The sequence below is a fragment of the Dinoponera quadriceps genome, unplaced genomic scaffold (assembly GCF_001313825.1).
Source record: "Dinoponera quadriceps isolate SergipeBrazil2010 unplaced genomic scaffold, ASM131382v1 scaffold6118, whole genome shotgun sequence".
In the NCBI taxonomy this organism is placed as follows: Eukaryota; Metazoa; Arthropoda; class Insecta; order Hymenoptera; family Formicidae; genus Dinoponera; species Dinoponera quadriceps.
Genome location: NW_014562572.1, coordinates 41,127 through 62,357, shown reverse-complemented (window position 1 = coordinate 62,357; position 21,231 = coordinate 41,127). Strand labels below are relative to the sequence as shown.

At 41.8% G+C, this 21,231-nt stretch overlaps 4 protein-coding genes across 4 annotated transcripts; 2 read left to right on the top strand and 2 right to left on the bottom strand.

Annotated features, from left to right (window-relative positions):
* Positions 1–321: 321 nt before the first annotated feature.
* Positions 322–2,495, bottom strand: LOC106751150 (RCC1 domain-containing protein 1). The gene is made up of 7 exons (XM_014631980.1): positions 2,407–2,495; positions 1,549–1,791; positions 1,234–1,424; positions 1,011–1,140; positions 824–950; positions 608–764; positions 322–541 (listed from the first exon to the last, which is right to left on the bottom strand). Exons 2-7 carry the CDS (start codon positions 1,785–1,787, stop codon positions 363–365), a joined length of 1,023 nt encoding a protein of 340 aa, XP_014487466.1. The 5' UTR covers positions 1,788–1,791; positions 2,407–2,495; the 3' UTR covers positions 322–362.
* Positions 2,496–2,506: 11 nt separating this feature from the next.
* On the top strand, positions 2,507–6,184 carry LOC106751151 (ADP-ribosylation factor-like protein 3). The gene is made up of 5 exons (XM_014631981.1): positions 2,507–2,594; positions 3,263–3,391; positions 3,483–3,614; positions 4,160–4,396; positions 4,971–6,184. Exons 1-5 carry the CDS (start codon positions 2,592–2,594, stop codon positions 5,010–5,012), a joined length of 543 nt encoding a protein of 180 aa, XP_014487467.1. The 5' UTR covers positions 2,507–2,591; the 3' UTR covers positions 5,013–6,184.
* LOC106751149 lies at positions 5,563–14,390 on the bottom strand. Its single transcript, XM_014631979.1, has 7 exons — positions 14,296–14,390; positions 9,551–9,716; positions 8,961–9,382; positions 8,085–8,396; positions 7,825–8,026; positions 7,424–7,651; positions 5,563–6,559 (listed from the first exon to the last, which is right to left on the bottom strand). Exons 2-7 carry the CDS (start codon positions 9,704–9,706, stop codon positions 6,479–6,481), a joined length of 1,401 nt encoding a protein of 466 aa, XP_014487465.1. The 5' UTR covers positions 9,707–9,716; positions 14,296–14,390; the 3' UTR covers positions 5,563–6,478.
* A 2,586-nt stretch (positions 14,391–16,976) lies between these two features.
* On the top strand, positions 16,977–19,693 carry LOC106751120. The gene is made up of 3 exons (XM_014631909.1): positions 16,977–17,103; positions 17,415–18,197; positions 19,353–19,693. Exons 1-3 carry the CDS (start codon positions 16,977–16,979, stop codon positions 19,691–19,693), a joined length of 1,251 nt encoding a protein of 416 aa, XP_014487395.1.
* Positions 19,694–21,231: the final 1,538 nt, after the last annotated feature.

Here is a 21,231-nt window from a genome sequence, read left to right as displayed (position 1 = left end):
TCAGAAATATCAAAAGTAATTATCTTCGAAAACAAAATCCGTTCCGTTTATCGCATGTTCTTTCATCGTTATTATTTTGCTAGCTTTTGCGTGTTTGTTGACAAGATATATATTTACTTCATCAGAGCGGTTTATAGGTTGCAATTATAAGCTCCGTTGAATGTTTTAGAAACGAAAAAGGTTAATACGTACGAGTTGACAGTTCTACGAACGGCTTTCTCGAACTAGGACGAAATATTAGCCGGCGGTCTATTCTCGATAGAGGCGAAAGAAGCGAGACGCACGCGGGGAATATACGAGGAGGATTAAAGGGAACGAACGCACGACTGAGAAAAAATTTATTTGACAGCAAAAGTACAACGTCACTCCATCCCCGTGGTTATCGCCGTGCCCCATTCGTGACACTTAAATCTTCTCACTGTTTTAGGATCTAGCGCTCCGGTGTCCAATCGAACGAAATTACGAGGATTGCCAGAGCCCTGGTGAAGTTTCCCCAACTGGCCATATTTATTAGTGCCACAGCCCCAAAAGGACCCGTCGTCTAAAGGTAGAAGATGTCCGGGGAGAAAATCATTTACATCGCAATTGACAAACACGCGTGTATTACCCGTCAAACAAATAGTAAAGGAGTTCCCGCACTCGACGCTCATTACGTTCATTTCTTCGTTGACATTAATCAAGATTGGAACCGCGTGTACTTTCGTGTCCTCGCTTTCGATCCCTAGTTCTCCGTTGGTATTCCATCCCCAGGTATACAGATCGCCCTGTCGAAGCAGATTGTCAAAAAGAAATGATCGTGAGTCGACGCATTGGGTTTTCTTACTTGGTCGGTCACTGCGGCGCTGTGCCATCCACCTGCCGATATCTGTGCGACCTTCAAACCTGCCAGAGCCTCGATCAGCCTCGGGTTATCGTAATCTTCCAAATCGTTGTGCCCCAACTGACCGCGTCTGTCATGATATTTTCGAGAGTTCGTTAATAATTCGCGTATGATGCAATATATTACGTACGTTCCCATTCCCATCGAATAAACGTCGCCGTTCTCCGCCAGCAGAATGGTGTGGTCGAAACCGCTGGCAATGTCAACAAACTTGACTCTCTTCGGCATCTCGGCCAAGACTGGAGCGTTGAAAACGCGTCCTTGAGAAGAAGAAAAGAAAGAGTTGTGTGTGCTATTTGACGACGGTGAATTTGCCGCTCGTTTAAAAGTTATTACACTTCTCATTTACATACCTAAATTAGTCAGTACCACTGTACATCCCGCTTGTGACATTTTGATGGCATATTCGGTCTGCAAGTTATCATTATTGGGAATAAAGGGGGTCACTTTTTGCCAAGAGCCGTCATATATTTTGTACTTCCAAATTTCGTTAAGCGTTGACAAAATAATTACGCTGTCCCGACCAGCGATAGCTATTTTACAACTGTACAAAGTTAATAACGATGATGATAATAATAACAAACCGAAGTCCTATTACAGAATCATTCGCACGTTAACTCTCTAGATGGTTCAAAGACCTAAACAATGAAGTATTTGGTATTCATTACCTGCCTGATGATTCCTGTGGAACTTGTATTAAATGAGGACCGTTTCTCTCGTTATTTTCACTGATCTTTCCAGTGATGTACAATTTAGTGCCCCGCCATAAAAGAAAATAATTCCAACCTATTTCGATATTTGTGATTTCAGAAAATGGAATTTCGGTCAACCGCGATATTGACGTTGTGATTCCATCCTGATCGGAAAACAGGGGACTAGCGTTGAAGCCGGTATAATATACCGGCATATTTCTGTAAGTGGTAACGATAAAATTTCTATGTAACAGCGCATTATTATTTGACTGAACTTTCAAAAACCACTCAAGCGATATATCTCGTCAAACTAGTTACATCATCAATTTGAGAAAACCGCAAAAGTAATAATCGATTAAATTCAAGGTTACGCGGATCTTTGCTTACATTTGTAATAAATTGTTTACATGTGTTAAACTGGATGTGGGAAAACGATCAAACGTTTCTCCTTCTAAAATACATTTTACGTTATCAGTTCAACATGTTAAACGTAGTTAACGAACTTGGGAATTTAAAAGAACACTTTTATGCGGGAAATTAAAAGATACACAAGAATGTTTTAGACAATTGTTAAATTTTGAAACGCTTAGTTTTTTCAAGTACTTTTAAATAATACATCCACTCGAACCATATTTCCAAAATTCATTCCGGTTTTCTGGTCGGAAAATGAATAAAAAAAACCGCTCAATTCTAGAAAATAATCGGTATATCACTCAAGATTATTTATCCTATATATTCCTCGTTTAAGGTCGCTATTTTGAATATTTTTTTATTTTCTTATGAAGTCGGTGGTTTTCGGAAGCTTATCCGACTTTATTTATCAACTGTTGTTACTTTATAAGAGCAGAGGTAACTGGGAACACGTTGGAACGGCTGTACGTAATATCGGCCGCTCTCTGCAGATGTCACTGTCTCCCTTGGATACGAGGAAAACAACACGACATTTTGGGCAGTCGTCGACGTATTGCAGTAAATCGTTACCGCGTCTCCGCTCCAGTACCTGAAATACCAACAATAAAATGGTAAAAATGTCACGTAAATAAAATACAAATGCACACCGTTATGCACTATTATTTTCCATCCTGTGCTACATCCTCGGAAGCACGAAACATAACCTTCGAAGGCGGATTGCAGTAGAGAACGCGAGAATGCATTTACGTCGGCATTGGAATTTACCAATCTCAAGCACTGCATTTACCAATTGCGAAACACTTTTCTCTCCTATCGAAAATATCTTCTTATTTTATTACCGTATAAGAATACGCTTCCCACGACTCGGATAGATCTATAACCTTTTCCTCGCGTGTGCCATTGGGTGGGAATTATTTCCTCGGGATTTACGCACGCACTGATCGCGCGCGCGCGTAATTCAAAGCTTAGATTTTCGCGCTTACAAATTTTACTTCATCTCTGAATTGGTTGAATAATTTCTCATGCAAATAGAAGATTACTTATTTTCTTCCGCACAATGTTACAAATAGTAATAAGAAGTTAATATTCCAAGGCAAAAGTCCGCGATATGTAATCTCGGAAATACTATATAAAATTTCATTTGATATGCAATCATTTAAATTTTCTAATTTATATTCGTAATAAGGCTCAGCGTTTATCTTTAAAGTACAACGCGTAAAGTGTATCTCGAGATATAATTTTATAATTGTGAATATACAAAATTGGCATTCAATGTCAGGGTCTGCTCGCTATTTTACGAAAGTTGCGGTCGAACCCCGACAAGGAGCTGCGTTTGTTGCTGTTGGGCCTGGACAATGCCGGCAAGACGACAATCTTGAAGTCGCTGGCGAGCGAAGATATCACGCAGGTGAGCACGATCTTGGCGTGCACGATTTATCGCAAAATGCGCGTCAACACACGAGATATATACGAATGACAGATGAATTAATTTCCCCAAGGTCACCCCGACTCAAGGCTTCAACATAAAGAGCGTTCAAAGCGAAGGCTTCAAGCTGAATGTCTGGGATATCGGCGGGGCGCGAAAGATTCGGCCTTATTGGCGAAATTATTTTGAGAACACGGACGTGCTGGTGAGCGTATTAATTCTTTACGTGCCGTTATTTCGGGAGTTTCATTTCACCTCCTGATGAAGCAACGGTTTCATGAAATTTCAACGGTAACGAACAAAAGAATATCGTTTTATCGTGAAGTCTCATAGCAGGGCGGACAGTGATGGCACGGTTCCACTATTGAGATCAATCGTACGTGGCTTTATAAAGAATTAAAACTCTATCATTGTGCTTGCTCTTTCGACGTAACGTATTTATCGTAGGAAAGCCGCTTTACAAATGTGCGAGCAACCGGGGCGATAGTTTTTAACGTCACCACGACGGACCTTTAGAAATTTCTTATCGGAAACAAGCATCTGCTTCACACATAGCGCGTTAGATCATGCTGTCAAGTAGAGATGTGTGTGTATGGCCGTGTTAGATCTCTCCTTTTATTGAAAGATCATTCGTCTTGTCGATATTTTCGAATTCGTCGCGCAGACGAAAAAAATATGTCGAACAAATTCTCCATCCTTTTCGCTAAATGGAAAATTCAAATTAAGACGTATTTTTCTCGATTCCGATAGATTTACGTCGTTGACAGCGCGGACATCAAGAGACTGGAAGAAACGGGACAAGAGCTGTCGGAGCTTCTGCTGGAGGAAAAATTACGAGGAGTGCCGTTGTTGGTGTACGCGAACAAGCAGGATCTGGGACACGCCGTGACGGCGGCCGAGATAGCGGAGGGACTCGGTTTGCACAATATCAAGGATCGTGATTGGCAAATACAGTCTTGCATCGCCATCGAGGGCAAGGGTGTAAAGGTACGCAAGAGACATCCGAAAAAAGAAAATCATGTCACAACAATTCTGTTGTTAAATACTAGTGGAGTAAGTAGTATTATTATGGCCTTAGGATGCACTTCAGTAAAACCAGTAACAAATGAATGAATGAATCCTCTTGCTTAGTTGTTGGTATAGCCTCTGTGTAATTTTTGGCACCTTCTTCAAATCAAGATTGCGCTCTAAACTTTCAGGATTCTCATATCTTCACAGTCGACACCTCGATCTGAAAGAAATACTTCTCATAACGGCGTTTCCATAGTAAACTTCTCATCTTTAAGTTTTGGATAATCCTTTCTTCAAACAGAAGAAAAGTCCTAAATAAATATCTCACAATTTTGAGTCTAGATTGAACAACAGTTTGACGAATGTAATCGTTAAGTTTTCCACTGAAAATGTTGATTATTGACAAAGTTATTGTATAAAATGTAAATGGGGCTTGTGAAGGGACCTTAATATCATCTTTTCCTCTCGAAATAATCGATATATTTTTCAAAATTGCTTGTCCTTCTTTTTCATCTACGGTCTTAAAGTCGGCTCCTTCTTCATTTTTCAGGAAGGTTTGGAGTGGGCGTGTAAAAACATCAAGAGGAAATAAGCGCGCCGCGGTGGTCGAGAAACACGATCGACGTTTACCTCACATTTAGGACGCACGAAAGGAGCAAATGTACACCGATCGTTGTACATTTCACATGAATTTTATTTATCTTTTATCTACTATTTACAAGGAGCTACTGAGAACACTGTCGTTTGTGAGTTCAGTACGAACATCTGAATGCTCAGCGTGGGATTCTTCATCTCGCACTCGTACCGAACGTATCCAGTCGTCGGACTTCCGTCCATTTTGGAACGAACCGTTCGTCAACAGTCTCGTAAATTCGCGAAATTCTATTTTTTCGCGTGGAAGAAAGGGAAAAAGAGCGATAGAGAGAGAGAGAGAGAGNAGAGAGAGAGAGAGAGAGAGAGAGAGAGAGAGAGAGAGATCTGTAATGGCGAGCGTCGTGTTGCAAAGGAACGTGCCTTCTCGCTGTTTTAAATAGATTAGAAATTTTTATAGATTTATCTAGTAAAAAGTGTAAAATAAAGTCAAATGAAACAAGAAAGAGAATGAGGGAAAGAGAGAGAGAGAGAGAGAAGACACACACATATTCATAGATAATAATTATTAATGTAATATTTATACTTATAATTAGGGTAGAGACTTGAGCACCACGTCGTTTATTGCACTCGCGAAAGAGAGAATCGCGGAGACGCGCTAGAACCCAGCTTGTACGTAGATGTCTATGAACTTTTTTTTTATTTTAATGACGAATACTACATAAGTAATTAAGATGAATCGTGGCTTCATGAGATGCAACGGCCAACTAATTAGCGACGATTAGAATCAGCCGTATCGCAACATTCCGGCGATTGTCATGCTTAGGGACGATCAGATTCAAGACCATTCGTTCTGCGCCCGGAATGGCGTGCCATTGATAATCGACGCATTAAGCGTCTTTTGTAGTATGAAATCTAGCCTGGGTTTTCCTCTTTCTTTTTTAATTCGAGTCTTAACTACTCGTGTAGTATTTATCTTTCGAAGGGGTTCGTCCGAGACGTTTTGCACATACACACACACACACACGCACACACGCACACACACACACTTGCTCTCATCTGAGCGCGTTGCTTCTGAAACGTGGATTTATCGAAGCAGCATGGAAGACCGGAAGAGACGCCCAGAAGACGCCTGAGTCGCGCGTTTGCGAAATAAAAACTTTTCTACACGTATTTACAGCGTCTCTTGGACGCTCGGTTGTTTTGCCGCAAAACTGAACGTTCAGGATTGACGCGTCGTAGTACGCTTGTATGTACATGTGAAGGGGACGAAGAAATGCTCCACACACGACGATGAAGAGATCGCCTTCGGACCGAGCGCAGCGACAAAACCAACGTCGATTTCGTTTTGCTTGGTGCAATAAATACAATGGGACAGAGATTAGAAACGAACTTTCGATCTTCGCGCGTCTTCTTCGAGGCGACTTAGCAATGTCTTTCACAGGCCGCGAATTAACGAAACTAAATTCAAAGCTCGTTGTGAATGCTCTCCGTGGTTACCCGGATCTCCTCTTCGTGGAAGGCCATGCAGTCCGCCGGATATTTTCTCTGAAAGCGGAATTGAGGTGAGTGAGGGGATCGCACAATCGCGGGTAGCGCGAGAGAATCGACGAGACAAATATTTATAATAGCGAACGGATGCACTGATTAGTGTCGATTGTTTCTTTCCCTACCTAGTGAACCTGCAAATAAGAACTCGCGATGAGCTTTCTTTATGCGCAATCACACGCAATTTGCCGCAAATGACAATACTATCTCTGAAATTAGAGCCACTCATCGTAATGATACACTCGGTCACAGGACGGTTGTTTTTTTTCTACATGCTTCGGGACACACCAAAAATACGACGAAGCGAACCTATGATTTACGACATGTGCAATAAATGGTTGGACAGCCGTCGAAATGAGATATGTGTAAGTTTGACTGACTATCTACTGCGTATGTTCGTAAATCATAGGCTCGCTTTGCCGTATTTTTCGTGTGTTCTGAAACATGTACAAAAAAACCGTTCTGTGACCGACTGTGCATGTAACGATGAACAGTACAAATGCTAGTACAGAATTGCAATTCATTTAAAAGTCAATATTCGTAGATCTTAAGATCGACTTAAGTTCAAATACTATATATTGCTTCATCGGCTACAATGCATCCAAAGATAAGACGGTCTTAAATATAAAATCTGATTGTGAATATCGGCTAGATTCTTACGATTCGTAAGCTACGATTTGACAATTTACTCATAAATTTGCTTAGAATTGCAGTAAAGTTTTACACAATTATGTAAAAAATGCGAGTTAGTCTGTGAGAAGAGTCGCCGAAATATATTGTAGTAGCAAAGTTATCATTTGAAAGGTTTATAGGAAGCTCTTTCGCGAAGTTTCTCTCGCGCGACCGGTGAGGCAGTTTACTCACGATGCATCCCTCGTTCTCCATGATGGCCCCGTAGAGGGACCAGAAATTAATTCCTGATTTATTGCTGACCGTCCAAGCCGCAGGGAAACTCGCCATTTTCAGCAATACGCTGCGTATGCGCGATTCGTTGTCGCGACCATCGCTCTGCTGGCTCTTCTCGTTTATGGTACACAAGATTTGACTAGCACAGTGCGGCATTTTCGTCGCCCACTTGTGCGCTCGATACGCCTGGAAATCATCGAAAACAGCTTGCGAAATAATACCGCGTTTATAATTGTAAGAGGATTGACTTAAAACCGATGAAACTTTTAGGAAAATATCGAATTTGAACGTATTATTATGAAATTCCCGAAGAGAAAAGTTTACGCGTCTCTGTACGCAAGAATTCGTGGCAGTTATACCTTGAGCAAGGGGGAGACGATGTCGTTGTTGATGGTATCGCTCAGTTTATTGCTCAACTCTCGCGCATTTACTCGGGACATGATGAATCCTTTCTCCGAGGCTAGACTCACTAACTCTTGGAAGTATGCTATCGCTGGCCTCACATACAGCGAGCTATCGATATTCATGCTCAAGTATTTCCGCGCCAGCATGTTCGCCAATCTGAACAAGAGAAACCGTATCACCTGTTGTATTCATTCTACGTTGTTGTTGCGCTAACCTGGAAAGACTGTCCGCTGGTCTCTGAGCGTCGAACATCGCCGATTTCGGGAATCCCTGGGACTTTAGGAAACTGTTGCCGACGAATTGCGCGGTTGAGAGATAACGTTGCTGATTCACAGGATCGGACACGTGAGAAATCCACTCGGAGACGAAATTCGTGAGCGACCTGATCCATCTCCGGCGTAGAGTGGGGTTCTCGAAGCTGTCCATGATCTTCTCGTATTGGATGTTACCATGTTCGTCCGACATTTGAGCCATCACCTTCGACAGACCGCTATTCTTCCACAACGTCTGGCCGAGCTCTGAATTGCTGTAATATATTGTTACATGAAAATATCAATCTTTTATTTCACACTTATTCCTAATATTTCGGGACTTATTTGAGAGAGATAAAAATTCGAAAAAAATCAAGAAAGATATTAGAACTGCCGAGTAAAGGTGTTAATTTAGTTCGTATTTTCGGTTACTCGAGAATTATTTTGACATTATTTGAGATTATATTTAAAATGATGAAAAGGAAAACTATTAATCAATATAAAAATTTGTAGGATGTATAGCAATTTTTCAGAAGAGCCAAAATGGCTACTATCGGCGGTTCTAGTGTTAAATCACATTCGATGTTCTGTGTATTTCTTCGATATATTAATGCTCATTCTCGTTATAAAGTCTTGGACTCAGACAATCATTTTTGCCATCCCAGGAGAAATTGACCCTCTCACGAGGTAGTAATGCCAATCAGGTTGGCGAGTATCTGATATCGAGCGGGAAAAAAATGGGGAACATCTTGGCCGCACTCTTTAATCTAGTCAGTTAGCTCTCGACCGGATCTATTCGGTATCAATTTCGAATTTTCGCCATGTAGATAACGCGATACCTGAAATGATCCCACATAACGTGAATGTTCTCCAGGATGGGCGGCAAGAACCAGGAGTGCCCCGAGTGATCGCCGGCATCGGCGTCGTTACTCCCATGGCCCAGAGTCTCGAGAACCATTGGCACGAGACCCATCACCATGTCACTGTTGGCATTTTGTTGAAAGAACGCGCTACCCATGCTGATCACGCTGCCCCAGTCTATACCGTGCTCCTCATTGCGCTCTTGCGCATCGTTCATCGATCGCTTGGCATGATTCGCCTGTCCATTGTTCATCGAGCCCAGAACATTCAAGATCGAGCCTACCATTGACATATCGAAGCCCTGATTATTCTGGCCGCCCGACATCAAGCTGCCCAAACCCGACAAGATTTGGCTGACGCTGTCCGCCGAGGATTTCTTCTCGAATAGCATGTCACCGACCTGTTGATTACACGTGTCCGCATTATGTCTTTGTTTAAGGATATAACTGTCCGACTCTCTTGAATTGATTTATTCGAGATGAATCATGAGACAAATTTAACGAAGGATCTCGTCAGGCGAAATAAATCGAAATTCTCGCGAGTACACGACGTCGGTTTGCATCGGCACCTGCTTCGCTTGTGGCATGTTCTCGATGGATTTATGATGGTTGAAGAGTTTCCGGGCCTCCTCGATGAAGGCGCTGGACGCATCGTTCTCGTCGTTCCTCTGGGCGCACGCCAGCCCGAGCAGCAACGGCAACAGCCACGTCCTCGATAGCCACATTCTTTCGCTTCTGCGAATATAATATTTGGTTAGTGCGACGATCTCTCTTTCTTTCTCTCATGCTGCGTAATTGTCGACCGATTCGTCAAAGACTATCGAGCGACCTGCAATTAGGACCGCCAGCCGACCGGTGATCCTCAGAGTCGTTGACCCCAAAACTGGATCCGGCCGATCCTGGCCGAGTTATTTTTAGGAGGAGCCTCGCGAGGTCGGATTTTAAGCGCGGGCGACACACCGGAAGCGTTTCGCGCCGGGTACCGTTGTTTCTCCGACGTTATGCCGTACGTTAGTATTTTCACGGATCCGTGCGAAAGCGTCGATGATGACGAATGCGCTGAGTCAGGATAGGATTACGCGGAGCAGAACGCGCGCGCGATTGATTGGAGTGAATGGTATCGAGTTGTGGTCGCGACTCGTGGTCAACGTATGTCGTTTTTAAGCGGATCCTGATGTATCTTCCGCCCCGATGCTCGTTTCGACACTCGCTCGAAGCGAAAAAGAAGAACGGCGGTCAAAGAAGTAGTTTCTTTTGATTTTCTTTTCATATTTTCTTTGATCGAAGACAAGTGATTATTCTAAGTATTTTTTCACTTTTTCACTGTATATCCTTAATATAAACGAGAACATCCTAACGCAAGGGAACTGTGCCGGGAAGGAGTGCGAAAGAAAATATGTTGTCGCAAAATCGAGCGAACGTGTCTAAGTGAAAGTCTATGCTTCGTTTGATCTAATTCTCTCTCTCTCTCTCTCGCCGTCATAATTTTAATTTATTTTCCGGACAACGCATTGATTATCCCGGAGGATCGGTCGCAACAAGACGATAAACGATCGGCACAACGCCGGTGTATATTAACGTGCAATTTGAGTACCGTAAACCGCATGAAATTGACATTCTCCAGCTGGAATAACGATTCGGCCTAACGGTACGGACTGTTGGTCATCGTTACCCCAACGCGCCAAAGTCGTCAATGGCAGGCCGCAGGAATAAGAAGCCGGCTCGATTGTCACATCTCCTAATATTTCGATACTATGTAATACTTGTCAACAAATATCGAGTGGTCGTAAAAATGTAATAAAAAATTGACTTTCATCCTTGCCTGTTTAGTGCGCTATAGTTGTACCTACGTGAACTAATCTTTTCAAAGAAAAATTCATTTTTTAACATTTATTCGCATATCAAGTAAATTTTTCACGTGTATTTTTACTTATATAAATTTATCCATTTGATGAAATTATTGAATTTCTTAATTTATATTTGAATATCTCCTGTAATATTTAACATTTTGGCTGAATTTCACAGTAAACCGGTTGATTTATTCTTAACTAGACTGAACATATTCAGTCTCTAAGCGTGCGGCGAAAAGACGTGATATTTCATTCTTTTCCCCTTCCTCTCAAGGACTTGTATGTTTAAGTCAAAGAATAATGTTGATTGTTCCGGAGTGTTGGCATGTGTCGGCACAAGTAACCCGACATTGTGTTTCTGGACACGAAAGGAAGTTTACATTAAAATTGTTTCTGTGAGAAACGGTAATCAACGCGGAAGTTACCTCATCATTATTTGATTTCACGCCTGTGTTCGCCACGTTTTACAAACAACTGTGTGCATGAAAGTAATAAACACGGAAACCACCTCGTTCTCAGATTGCCGAGAGGGAAAGCGCGGCGGAGGTTTTTGCAATGTCGTCGTGATTTAAGGTCAAGGAGGAGACAATGGCCGCCTTCTCCGTTCTGTGAGGTGTTCCAATTGTGCGCCTCTACCCGGACGATATGACTAATGGTGAGCAAATGTCGGCGATTTAACGGCATTGCTTTCTAAGCGTCCCGCTTGCGAAATTATGACGGCGCTTTTATGCCGGGTTTCGCCGAAAGGAGTTTCGTGTGTAAATTATCGCAGTAACGGTGACCTTGATAGTAACGGTACGCCTTACGTAAAGATTACCCTGAAATGCACACGACGTGTAATGGCGATTTCGCAAATTGGCCACGCGCAAATTGTCGTCCGCAAATTAACCATTTTCATAGTAGTTATAGACTAATGAACGTGGCCTCGAAAGCCGGAGCAATTAGAACATACTTAACGGGAATAACTTTATCGTTAAATTATAATGGTTGTAAGTGCTTCCTCACTTGTTGACTGACGAGAAACATTTTCGCGCAACAGCGAGCGCTGTTAGCCGCCTGTTTGTTTAGAATTTCCGTCGTTGAAGTGAACGATTCGGCCGAATTATTGGTACAGATGAAATTGCGTTCTGAAAAAGTTTCTTTTTTTTTTTTCTTATATATATATATCTTTACGCGTATACGGCATTGCACTTGGTTCGGTTCGCAACAAATAGGATTGTGCAGTTTCTTCGAGGAAAAATAATACGGTGACTCGCTTATCGTCATGCCGATAAAGGCAGACCTTGGCCGACCAAGGAAGAAGCGCAAGTCATACATTATCTTAAATTATTAAAGATAAATGTCGAATATTTAAAATGTTAAATAAGTACCTTTGTTGCGCGCATTGTCATAAACGTATTTTCCGCACTTTCGAAACACATAAATTCGAACATCGACAGTATTTTTGAAACCACCCAACAAAAATCAACTCTTCCGACATGAAGCAATTAACGGTACGGATTGCATTTCGAGCGCTCGTTTAATTTTTGCACGTCGGTAACGTCGACTCTCGCAACGAGACGAATGTTAGTAATTTCTATGATTATTTATCTCGATAAAATTTCTTTTGGGTTTACATTCCAACTCGAATGAATTTGTTGACTGCTACAAATCTATTTTATGTGTGAAACATCCGTCCTTCGTATTAGAATAATTACACCGCACTGTAATCACAAGTTAACATTAATACCAAAATTAGAAGAAAAGGAACGAAAGAAACGAGGAAATCACGTAGCCTAAAAATTACATCATCGCACAATATTACAGTTACTCGGCGCGCGATCATGTTAATATATAAAAAAAACGCGAGCGGAATTAATCCATGATAATCTCGGGATCCGTTATTGAAATTTTAACGTGTATAAACTCTCGGGATGTCATATTTAACGTTATTATACGTGTGAAAATATATTAGCTTGACGGAAGATCTCAGAAACGATTATTTCACGAGGTTCTTTGTTAGAGTTATTTTCTTAGAGTTTTATGAATGAGTTCAGTTTAGATATGTAATCTCGAAACAACCAACAAACAGCATACGTACGAATTGTTATATCCTTCGATTTTACATTCGCAGGCACATTGCTTCGAGTGAGACGTCTTTATTCTTGCTAATTGCAATTTTACGAGGCGACAGTTACCTAACATCTCGGACATTATCAGTCAGCTCGTAAGACCTCACCAACGTGATCAGCAAGACAAACGAATCGGGTTGCGATTACACGCGTGGTGGCGGCAGAATTGCCGGTTGAAAAATTCGCGATCCCTCGCGTGGCCGCGCCAGCGGCAACGGTAGTCGCAGTCAACTAGAGCGTGTTCGATGGTGTTTCCAATGTGGAAAGGCGATACGATCATTGGAGCTCGAATTTCCGTTACGTTATTTACGACGGGGAAAATTTTGTGCTCAAAGAGAAAGCTCGCATCCATAAGTGCGATTGACGTAGAATCAATTTTAATCAACCCTAGTGACTTTTGCACTATAATTAATAAAACACAGCTAAATTGTCGCGCATATACAACTAACATATATGTCGCAATAAATAAAGGATGTTTCATAATATATGTAAATAAAAACTTTACCTAACTAGAAACAAACGTAGAAACAAACCAAAAAAGACTTGATCAGCATGCATGCATATGATCTCTTCGAAATACTCGGCTCTTATATTCGAAAGCCCACTAGTTCTTACAATCACACATACTGATATATCTCTACATTTCTAAGTGTCAATAATTTACTTGTTTCCTCACCTAATCGTTGCTAATTTGATTTTCCGAGATATCAGTCATTTCTCGGTATATAGCGTTCCTTCGAACACTTTCTGTCAGCAAAGATTCGTTAACGCTGACTTTTAATCAATCGTGTACGCTAAATAATTAGTAGTGGTAAATTTCATTACAATATTTTCTCCGTACAATCAAATGCGGTTTGGTCGGAGGAAATGAAATTTTCAGTTCTTATAAACCAAATTTTGTTCTTACAATCAGAGACTCTGTTTCTTTCAACTAAAACGAATTTGATTGTCCATTGTATATCCAACCGTACAAGTATATTCATCAAACCCATTCTTCACTTTACGCTATAAGCAGCAATACATTTAGGAACGTCATATGAATCACCACCGGTCGTTTATTGAACGAAAAAATAACGTATTAAAAGAACTGGACGAAGAGGGGGACGAGCGGAAAATTTCAAATTCCTGTCATTCTCTCTCGTTCACACGTGCCTGTTTAAACGAGACTTCCCTCAGGTGCTCCAGCGAGATGTGAAATTTCGGCCAGGCACTTTATCCTCAATTCTTCGCATCCGTAAATTCTCGTCGTTTCATGCCGAGAACTCGTCGAAAAACATATCCTCTCTCCGAGCGGAATCGGACAGAGCCCACGACAACGATGCGCGTAGCGTGATTTGTTTCTCTTTCACATACCTTGATAGTCAGTAGAGATCAACGGGCTGGCTGTGTTCGAGGACGAACGATGCGCGTAAGATTCTTTAGAAGCCCGTGCACCTGACACGACGAAGGTTGTGGCGTGACTGGCGTCGGACGGAGCCCGTCGAACGGTACTTACCTACCTGAGCAAGCCTCTGAGCCGGCGATACAATGAACCGTCTGCACGTCTCCGTCGCGATGCAGATCACGGCTGGAATATTATCCGCACTCGAGCGAGTTCTCCGCAACGAAAAACTTGCGGTATATTTTCGCCACTTGCGCTCGAATATCTTTTTTCACCTTATTTATTGCCACACACACACACACACACACACCCACACAGAGATCGCGTGAGGAGCGATCTTTAGAAAATTTCAAATTTCCTCCACCGCACGGATTCGCAGTCTCGCACGCAGTGATCCGTTGTGTGTACTCATTGATTTTCGATGGATCTGAAATTCTTTTCTTCAATGAAAAAATTCAACATTTAGTTAAATTATAGTTATTTTCGGCCTGAAATATACACAAAAGAAAAATATTTATTAGCAAATTTTTACTTGAGTCAAGTAAATATTACTTGAACGCAACACTTTTTTCTATATTCGAGAAATATTTACTTGATCCGAATAAAAATTTCTTAAGGAGTATTAATGAGTATTTTATATGAATTTAGCCCTTTTTTTGTATACTCTTTCTATGGTTTTGGCCATAAAAATAATAGTAGCAACATGTGTGTAAGATTGAAAAAAAAAGAACCAGGTGGGAATCCATATAGGAAATTCATATGAAATCTCATGGTTGCCCCTAGGGATTTGCCCCGGTCATAAGTAAGAGTCCATGTGGATTCCCATGTAAATTCCCATGTAAACCTATATAGATTCCTATGGATTTCTGCACGTAATATGGATATCTATATGGATTTTTATTATCCTATTATGGATTCACATGAGTTCTCGTGGTGGGAAATTTTCAATAGGGTTATTATCACTGACGCTATAATAATACTTAGTGGAAAAATCCTGACTATAATTCTTTCACCACGATGATTATAGTTACAAATACCGGATATTTTTTTCTCAGTATACTCATTTACTTTTCTTATCTGACATCAAATTTGTCTGATAGCGAAGGACAAGAGATTTGAAGAAGAGGAGAATGATAATTACGTCCACCTTGCTTCTTACGAACATTATATTTGCGTGATAACGTTATTTCAATTTGTGCTACCAGCCATTTTACATCGAGATTCGCTGAAAATGACACGTGTCGTATCACATCTATCCGTCGTATGTCTTTAATAATCGCAACCGATTATCGGCTCGGTGCGTAACAATATACGGCTTATTAACGGGCGGGCTCTATTAGACGACGCCAGGCATCTGATGCGTTACTTCAGCACCGTAAACGATCATTAGATCGTCGACGCACCGCCGACGATCTCGATCGCAACAAATGGACGTGATAGAAGTCGCGATGTAAATTAATGGCTATACCGTTATAAGTATCGGATAGCTTTGCTGATATTAATCGTGTGACAGACTTTTCGCGATCTAACGAATATTGTGGAGATCACCACTCGCCACGATTTTTTTACCGAGGACGAATTCAAATGGCCGGACCGGTCGAGATACAATCTCGTCGTCATAACAGATTAGCTGCGTTAGCTTACGTGGTAGAACCGGCTCGCGAATGGAGGCAAGTTTTGGTAGACAGTCGTTGACCTGACGAAGGATTAGGGAATGCGCGTGAAGGAGTGCCGGTCTCTCCTCGATTAGCCAGGGTCGATCCACGGCGGGAAGAAGAAGAAGAAGAAGGGATGTTCAACCGATTGCTGCATGCCGAGATTTCAATAATCGAGCAGCGATCGCTTCTGTTTGTTCCGCGCGCGAAGCTAATTGTTTCTTCCGCGTTGCGGTCTCTCTCTCTCTCTCTCTCTCTCTCTTTCTTTTCCTCGTGATATAGGGCACGCATGAGGAAACCGACCTCGGCAACCTTGTGCGCCGCGCCTGACGTTTCTCTCTCGTCTCTTCGTAAAACGAAGATGCCGCACGCGCGGCAGTTTATAAATTGATGCGATGCAATTTGACGCTGACGGCAGTTTAATATTGAAACGGTATTCCTCGACTTGTAAGAAATAAATGGTTAAATTCTACATCATGATAATCGCGCGGAGGGAAAGATAGAGCATTTCCGATGTGTCTGTCGCAAAATACGGCGCACGTTTAAATTCATCGGCTATAAATGAGAAATCAGAGAGAGGAAGTTCTATTTTCTCCGCACGACATTGACGTATCGATACGACCGGCATATATTTTTTATTGCAGGTGACATTTCAAGATTCGAATATTTTTACGAGAGAAAGAAAAAGAGAGAGAGGAGGCACGCGAAGAGACACGCGATAAATAATATATAAGATAACATCCGCATGCCGTTACACATGGGTGTACCTTAAGGTAGCGGTTTTGCGGATCGCGAATATTCGCATATTATAGAGTGCAATTTTTTTCCCTTCTCTGGAGAGAAAAAAATCTTTCCGCTACATTCCGTGGCGTCGCGCGAAAAATAAGCGCGCAGTCGCACGCGAATTAAAGATGTAAGGCGGGAATCGAAAAGAAAAGAAGCCGGCCGGGAGACGAGTCCGACGTCGTTCATATACTTATGACGAAAGTTCCTTCGGGATGACTTGGCGCAGAGACACCGTATCGGTGCATCGATTCGTCCTGAATTGTGTCGGTATCTGGCCGATGGAAGAAACGAGTCTTTTTATGGACCTGCGATGGCTCATCGCCGTGATTTTGGAGGCAGGTATATTTTCATGCCGTCGAGTAAGTTTCTGGCCAAACACATAAGTTCCAATGAATTATCGAGATATCGTAAGATTATGCAAGAACAATGAATATAAGCAGTGATTGATATACGAATTGTTTTGTCGGAGTATTATCATTACGCGACTGTGTGTGCGCTCGAATAAATATTTTATTTGGAAAATATTTGATTTAGATCAAGTAAATATTACTTGGTCCAAGTAAAAGTTTGCCAAGGAGTATTGGAATAATTATTTCTTTGAATCTTTCTTTTCTGTGTACATTTGTATAAATTTGGGGTGAAACTGTAAGAAACGAATTTCGGCCAAGAAATATCTGTCTTATCGCGGACGCACCGGCTCGCAAGAGAGCGGCCGACTGACTTCACCGCGATCTTCCAGGTGACTCCGATGTGTGTCTACTTCACGGAGATCTACCTGCACTGTAACGGCGCGAAGGAGTCCTTCGATACGGTGACGCCGGGCGCCGCGGCCGTGTTAGCCGTCACGAGGCTGATCACACCTCGTATCCATCGGCGAGAGTTACTCGAGGTGGTCACCTCCACGATGGACGATTGGGCCACACAGCGGGACAAGCGGGTGCGTGGGGTCATGAAGAAATACGCGGCCCTGTCGACGCGCGTGACGACGTTTACCTTCTTCCTGGTGGGCGTCATAGTGGGTGTTTACATCTTCATGGCGATATCAGTGGTCACCGCGAAGGCAGGCGATCATGAGATCGAGAACGTGACCGCGAGCCGAGAGACGGAAGAGATGTCATTGTCCTGCGTGTTTCGGGGCGAGTCGACGCGCCGGGCTTTCATGGTCGTCCAGGCGATGCAGATGTTTGTCACCGGCATGTTGACTTTCGGCACCACCAGCTTCTTCTTCGGGCTGGCTATGCACCTGTGCAGCCAATTCGACGCACTCTGCATCCAACTGTCCGATCTTCGAGTCGAGGAGGCGCGTCATGCGATCGCCGGAGCGGTCGAGCGACATTGCCATCTTATCCGCATGGCTGATTGTATGGAAGAGTCGTTTCACGCGAATGTTTTCATATACTTGTTTGTTACCACCACCCTCATGTGTATAGACGGTAATTTCGTTTTCCTTCTTGTAGTCAAGTATAAGACAAATAAAATTATTCAGATCAAAATCGCTCTCCGCCAAATCGAACCCAAAGTTCCGTTCGTGAAGTTTTTAATTCATTAGCAAGTCGTAGTTCATACGTTTGCTCTTTTTTTTTTTAATTTTATAAAATGGACTTAATTTTAGAATATGGATATAGAAGAAAAAAATCTCGCTGTCGTACATACGTGTGACGTCTCTCGTGGAGAGATTGTTGCGTCACACTTGTGCGTGCGTGACGTTGGTAACAAATGTGTTAAAGTGATGAACGTGCAATTAGGCCGGTTTATCACCGTGTTTGCAATAAAAGAGGAAAAGCAGAAAAACTCACATAGGTAACTGATAACACATTCATATTTCTCAGCTATAAAATACTTGAACTTTGTCGGATAGAACATGTCTACACAAAGCTGAAGTGGACTTTCTGATTGCAAGCGCGTGCGATTGGGTTTTATTGACGTTAACCGATTTTTCGTTGTGCTCAAGTTTTTGTTGAGCTATCTTCCTGTGAAAATTAAAATAACAAACCAGCGGAACAGAATTTATTTGACAATGCTCTTTTATAGTGCGAGGTGTGAGCTTCTCAAATCACTTTGGATCTTGTGTCGATCTCTTTATTCTCTGTGAATAGAATTGAAGCTTTCCGAAGGTGCCTGATTTTTATATATTCTTTGTTTGTTTGTTTAAGATAACTGGAAAGGAACAAAACAGGGGATTCCTTTCTATATAATAAAACATATCAGATCATAACATGTAATAATTGTATATGTAAAATAATATAATTTCAGTGCTTGCATTTTATTTTTTTGATAATTTTTCGTTGATACATCATGGACGTATATCAGTTTTGGAGTTTCTAAAAGCGTGAATCTCCCAACATCCTACAAAATATAATTATTTACAAGAGAAATATGTAATAATTTTTACAAAAGTGTCTTACATATTTTGATAGAGGGGTGTTGCTGGTTTATATCTGTGTAGAAAAACATTAGTTCAACAGGGTTTTAGAGCTCAAAAGCAAAATGGCTTGTTGGTTTTGCTGTTTTTCCTCTCTACGATGTCGAATCCAACGACACATACACACATACTTGCGTGCGCCTAATGTAGCGGTGATATCTTTCAGGTTTCATGTTGATCGTGTCGTTGAAAGTCAGCGACATGCCCATGATTATACATAACGCTAGCGTTTTACTGCTCATGATGATCCAACTGTCGTTTTACACGTTCGCCGGCGATTGCTTGGAGATGAGGAGCGCCGCGCTCTCCTATGCTACATATGATTGCGATTGGCACGAGCTGCCGGCCAGCACCGCCAAGGACATACGGTTTATCCTGATGCGAGCCAGTATCCCTCATCAGCTGACCGCCGGGAAATTCGTGGTGATGAACATGTTAACGTTCAAGAGCATCCTAAAGTCCACGGCATCGTATCTATCGGTCTTGCGCGTCATGTTGGATGAATGAACTTATTTACATTTAGTTGTTGAATGCGTTGCAATATTATTGCTTAGAACGATCATTATCGACTAAATTTCCCGCTCTTCCTTCATTACTCCGACAGTTATGCTTGAACTTCACGACAGAATTTATAAGTCAGTTTAATTTAGAATAAAGCTTGATTACAAATTTGGAACTCTCTAATGTGTGCAATCGGTGTATGTATTATCGCTGAGAAGTAGTCACAAGTGGTCAAGCACTGCAAATCAGTATATTTCGTTGCGAAAGTCAATTAATGACTGTTTACATGAAGAAAATCTAACAACAGAAAGAAGTGAAAGAAGATATTTACTTCTTTTTTATTATCCTAATCATTCTTACGGTATTGCCAATGTTATTACTTGAAATGTTCTTCATTTGTATCGTATTTTAATTATATTAATTTATATTGTATTTGAAAAACACACTTATCCTGACGAGATTCGAATTTGAAATATCTGGCCCTTGAATCTGCTACCATACGAATACCTACGCCAAATATGGTTAAATGCACATATACGTATACACACACACACACACATATATATATTTCCGCTTCGGAATATATAACAGCAATTTGCAATGAATCTTTCACTGGCCAAAATCAGTGAAGTATAAGACAAAAATGCCAAGTGGAAGTGTTTCCACTAAAAATTAGTGAATTTTCGCCGATTATCGCGGTACAACATTGTTTTACTGATTCAATCAGTGATACTGATTTGACTTAAAAGAGTAGAGTAGACCTGTTTCTTGACTTTGAATATTTTTCAACGAAATACCGCGATATTTTGATAACAGAACGACAATTCAGTTTTCCTTCAATGATATTCGGCGGCAATGCTTTTTTCCTTCGGAAAGCTACAGACTAATGCGTTTCACGCACAGTGAACGAGAACGTGTGCACGCAACGTAGTGCATACTTACAATGAGTTGATTGCGGCTTGGTTGTATTATTAATTTCGTGGGTCTTCTATTGTTGTAATCCCAAATGAAAGAGAAGCGTAGTTGTTGCACTACACTGCATACCGCGTACACGAATATGTCTCGTGTATACTTCGTAGAAACCTTTGGTGCGTCTTCGGCGGAAAGCTGTAATCGAATAGAAGTTCAAGACGTGCAAGACGTGTCGTTCTCAGTCACAAAGCGACGTGGGGAACATACGGTTTCGGTACTATTCTCGGGAAAGAACACGTTATCCATCATGTAAATAAAAGATCAAAGGGAGTCACTCTGTGGTACGTTTCTTGCTGACTCTCACCCCCGCCCCAATGTGGGGGATGATTTTCCTGACCGCGTACCTTCGTCATAGCAAATCCGATCGACGCGCAAAGAGATGGAATAAACGCGGTAGTTTCGCCGAAGCCGTTGTATGACGATCATTCGGGAAGGATCTACTATCATCCCCTCAGCTAAAGAGTGCGTCCCGGTACACCTGCACGTTGTGTGTAATGACGTGATGATAATTTACCTTAGTAGACTCTTAGTCAAATGAAACGCATTCGTTTCCCTCATGGCACTTCTGAGTT

Coding starts and splice junctions, on each gene's coding strand:
- LOC106751150 (XM_014631980.1), bottom strand. CDS start 1,787: ATGCCGGTATATTATACCGGCTTCAACGCTAGTCCCCTGTTTTCCGAT. Junction 951..1,010: donor TATTCGATGGGAATGGGAAC/GTACGTAATATA, acceptor ATATCATGACAG/ACGCGGTCAGTTGGGGCACA. Junction 765..823: donor GCGCCGCAGTGACCGACCAA/GTAAGAAAACCC, acceptor CTGCTTCGACAG/GGCGATCTGTATACCTGGGG.
- LOC106751151 (XM_014631981.1), top strand. Junction 3,392..3,482: donor CGAGCGAAGATATCACGCAG/GTGAGCACGATC, acceptor AATTTCCCCAAG/GTCACCCCGACTCAAGGCTT. Junction 4,397..4,970: donor TCGAGGGCAAGGGTGTAAAG/GTACGCAAGAGA, acceptor TTCATTTTTCAG/GAAGGTTTGGAGTGGGCGTG.
- LOC106751149 (XM_014631979.1), bottom strand. CDS start 9,706: ATGTGGCTATCGAGGACGTGGCTGTTGCCGTTGCTGCTCGGGCTGGCG. Junction 9,383..9,550: donor ACATGCCACAAGCGAAGCAG/GTGCCGATGCAA, acceptor TGTAATCAACAG/GTCGGTGACATGCTATTCGA. Junction 8,027..8,084: donor CCAGCGGACAGTCTTTCCAG/GTTAGCGCAACA, acceptor TCTCTTGTTCAG/ATTGGCGAACATGCTGGCGC.
- LOC106751120 (XM_014631909.1), top strand. CDS start 16,977: ATGACTTGGCGCAGAGACACCGTATCGGTGCATCGATTCGTCCTGAAT. Junction 17,104..17,414: donor CGCCGTGATTTTGGAGGCAG/GTATATTTTCAT, acceptor TGAAACTGTAAG/AAACGAATTTCGGCCAAGAA. Junction 18,198..19,352: donor CACCCTCATGTGTATAGACG/GTAATTTCGTTT, acceptor GATATCTTTCAG/GTTTCATGTTGATCGTGTCG.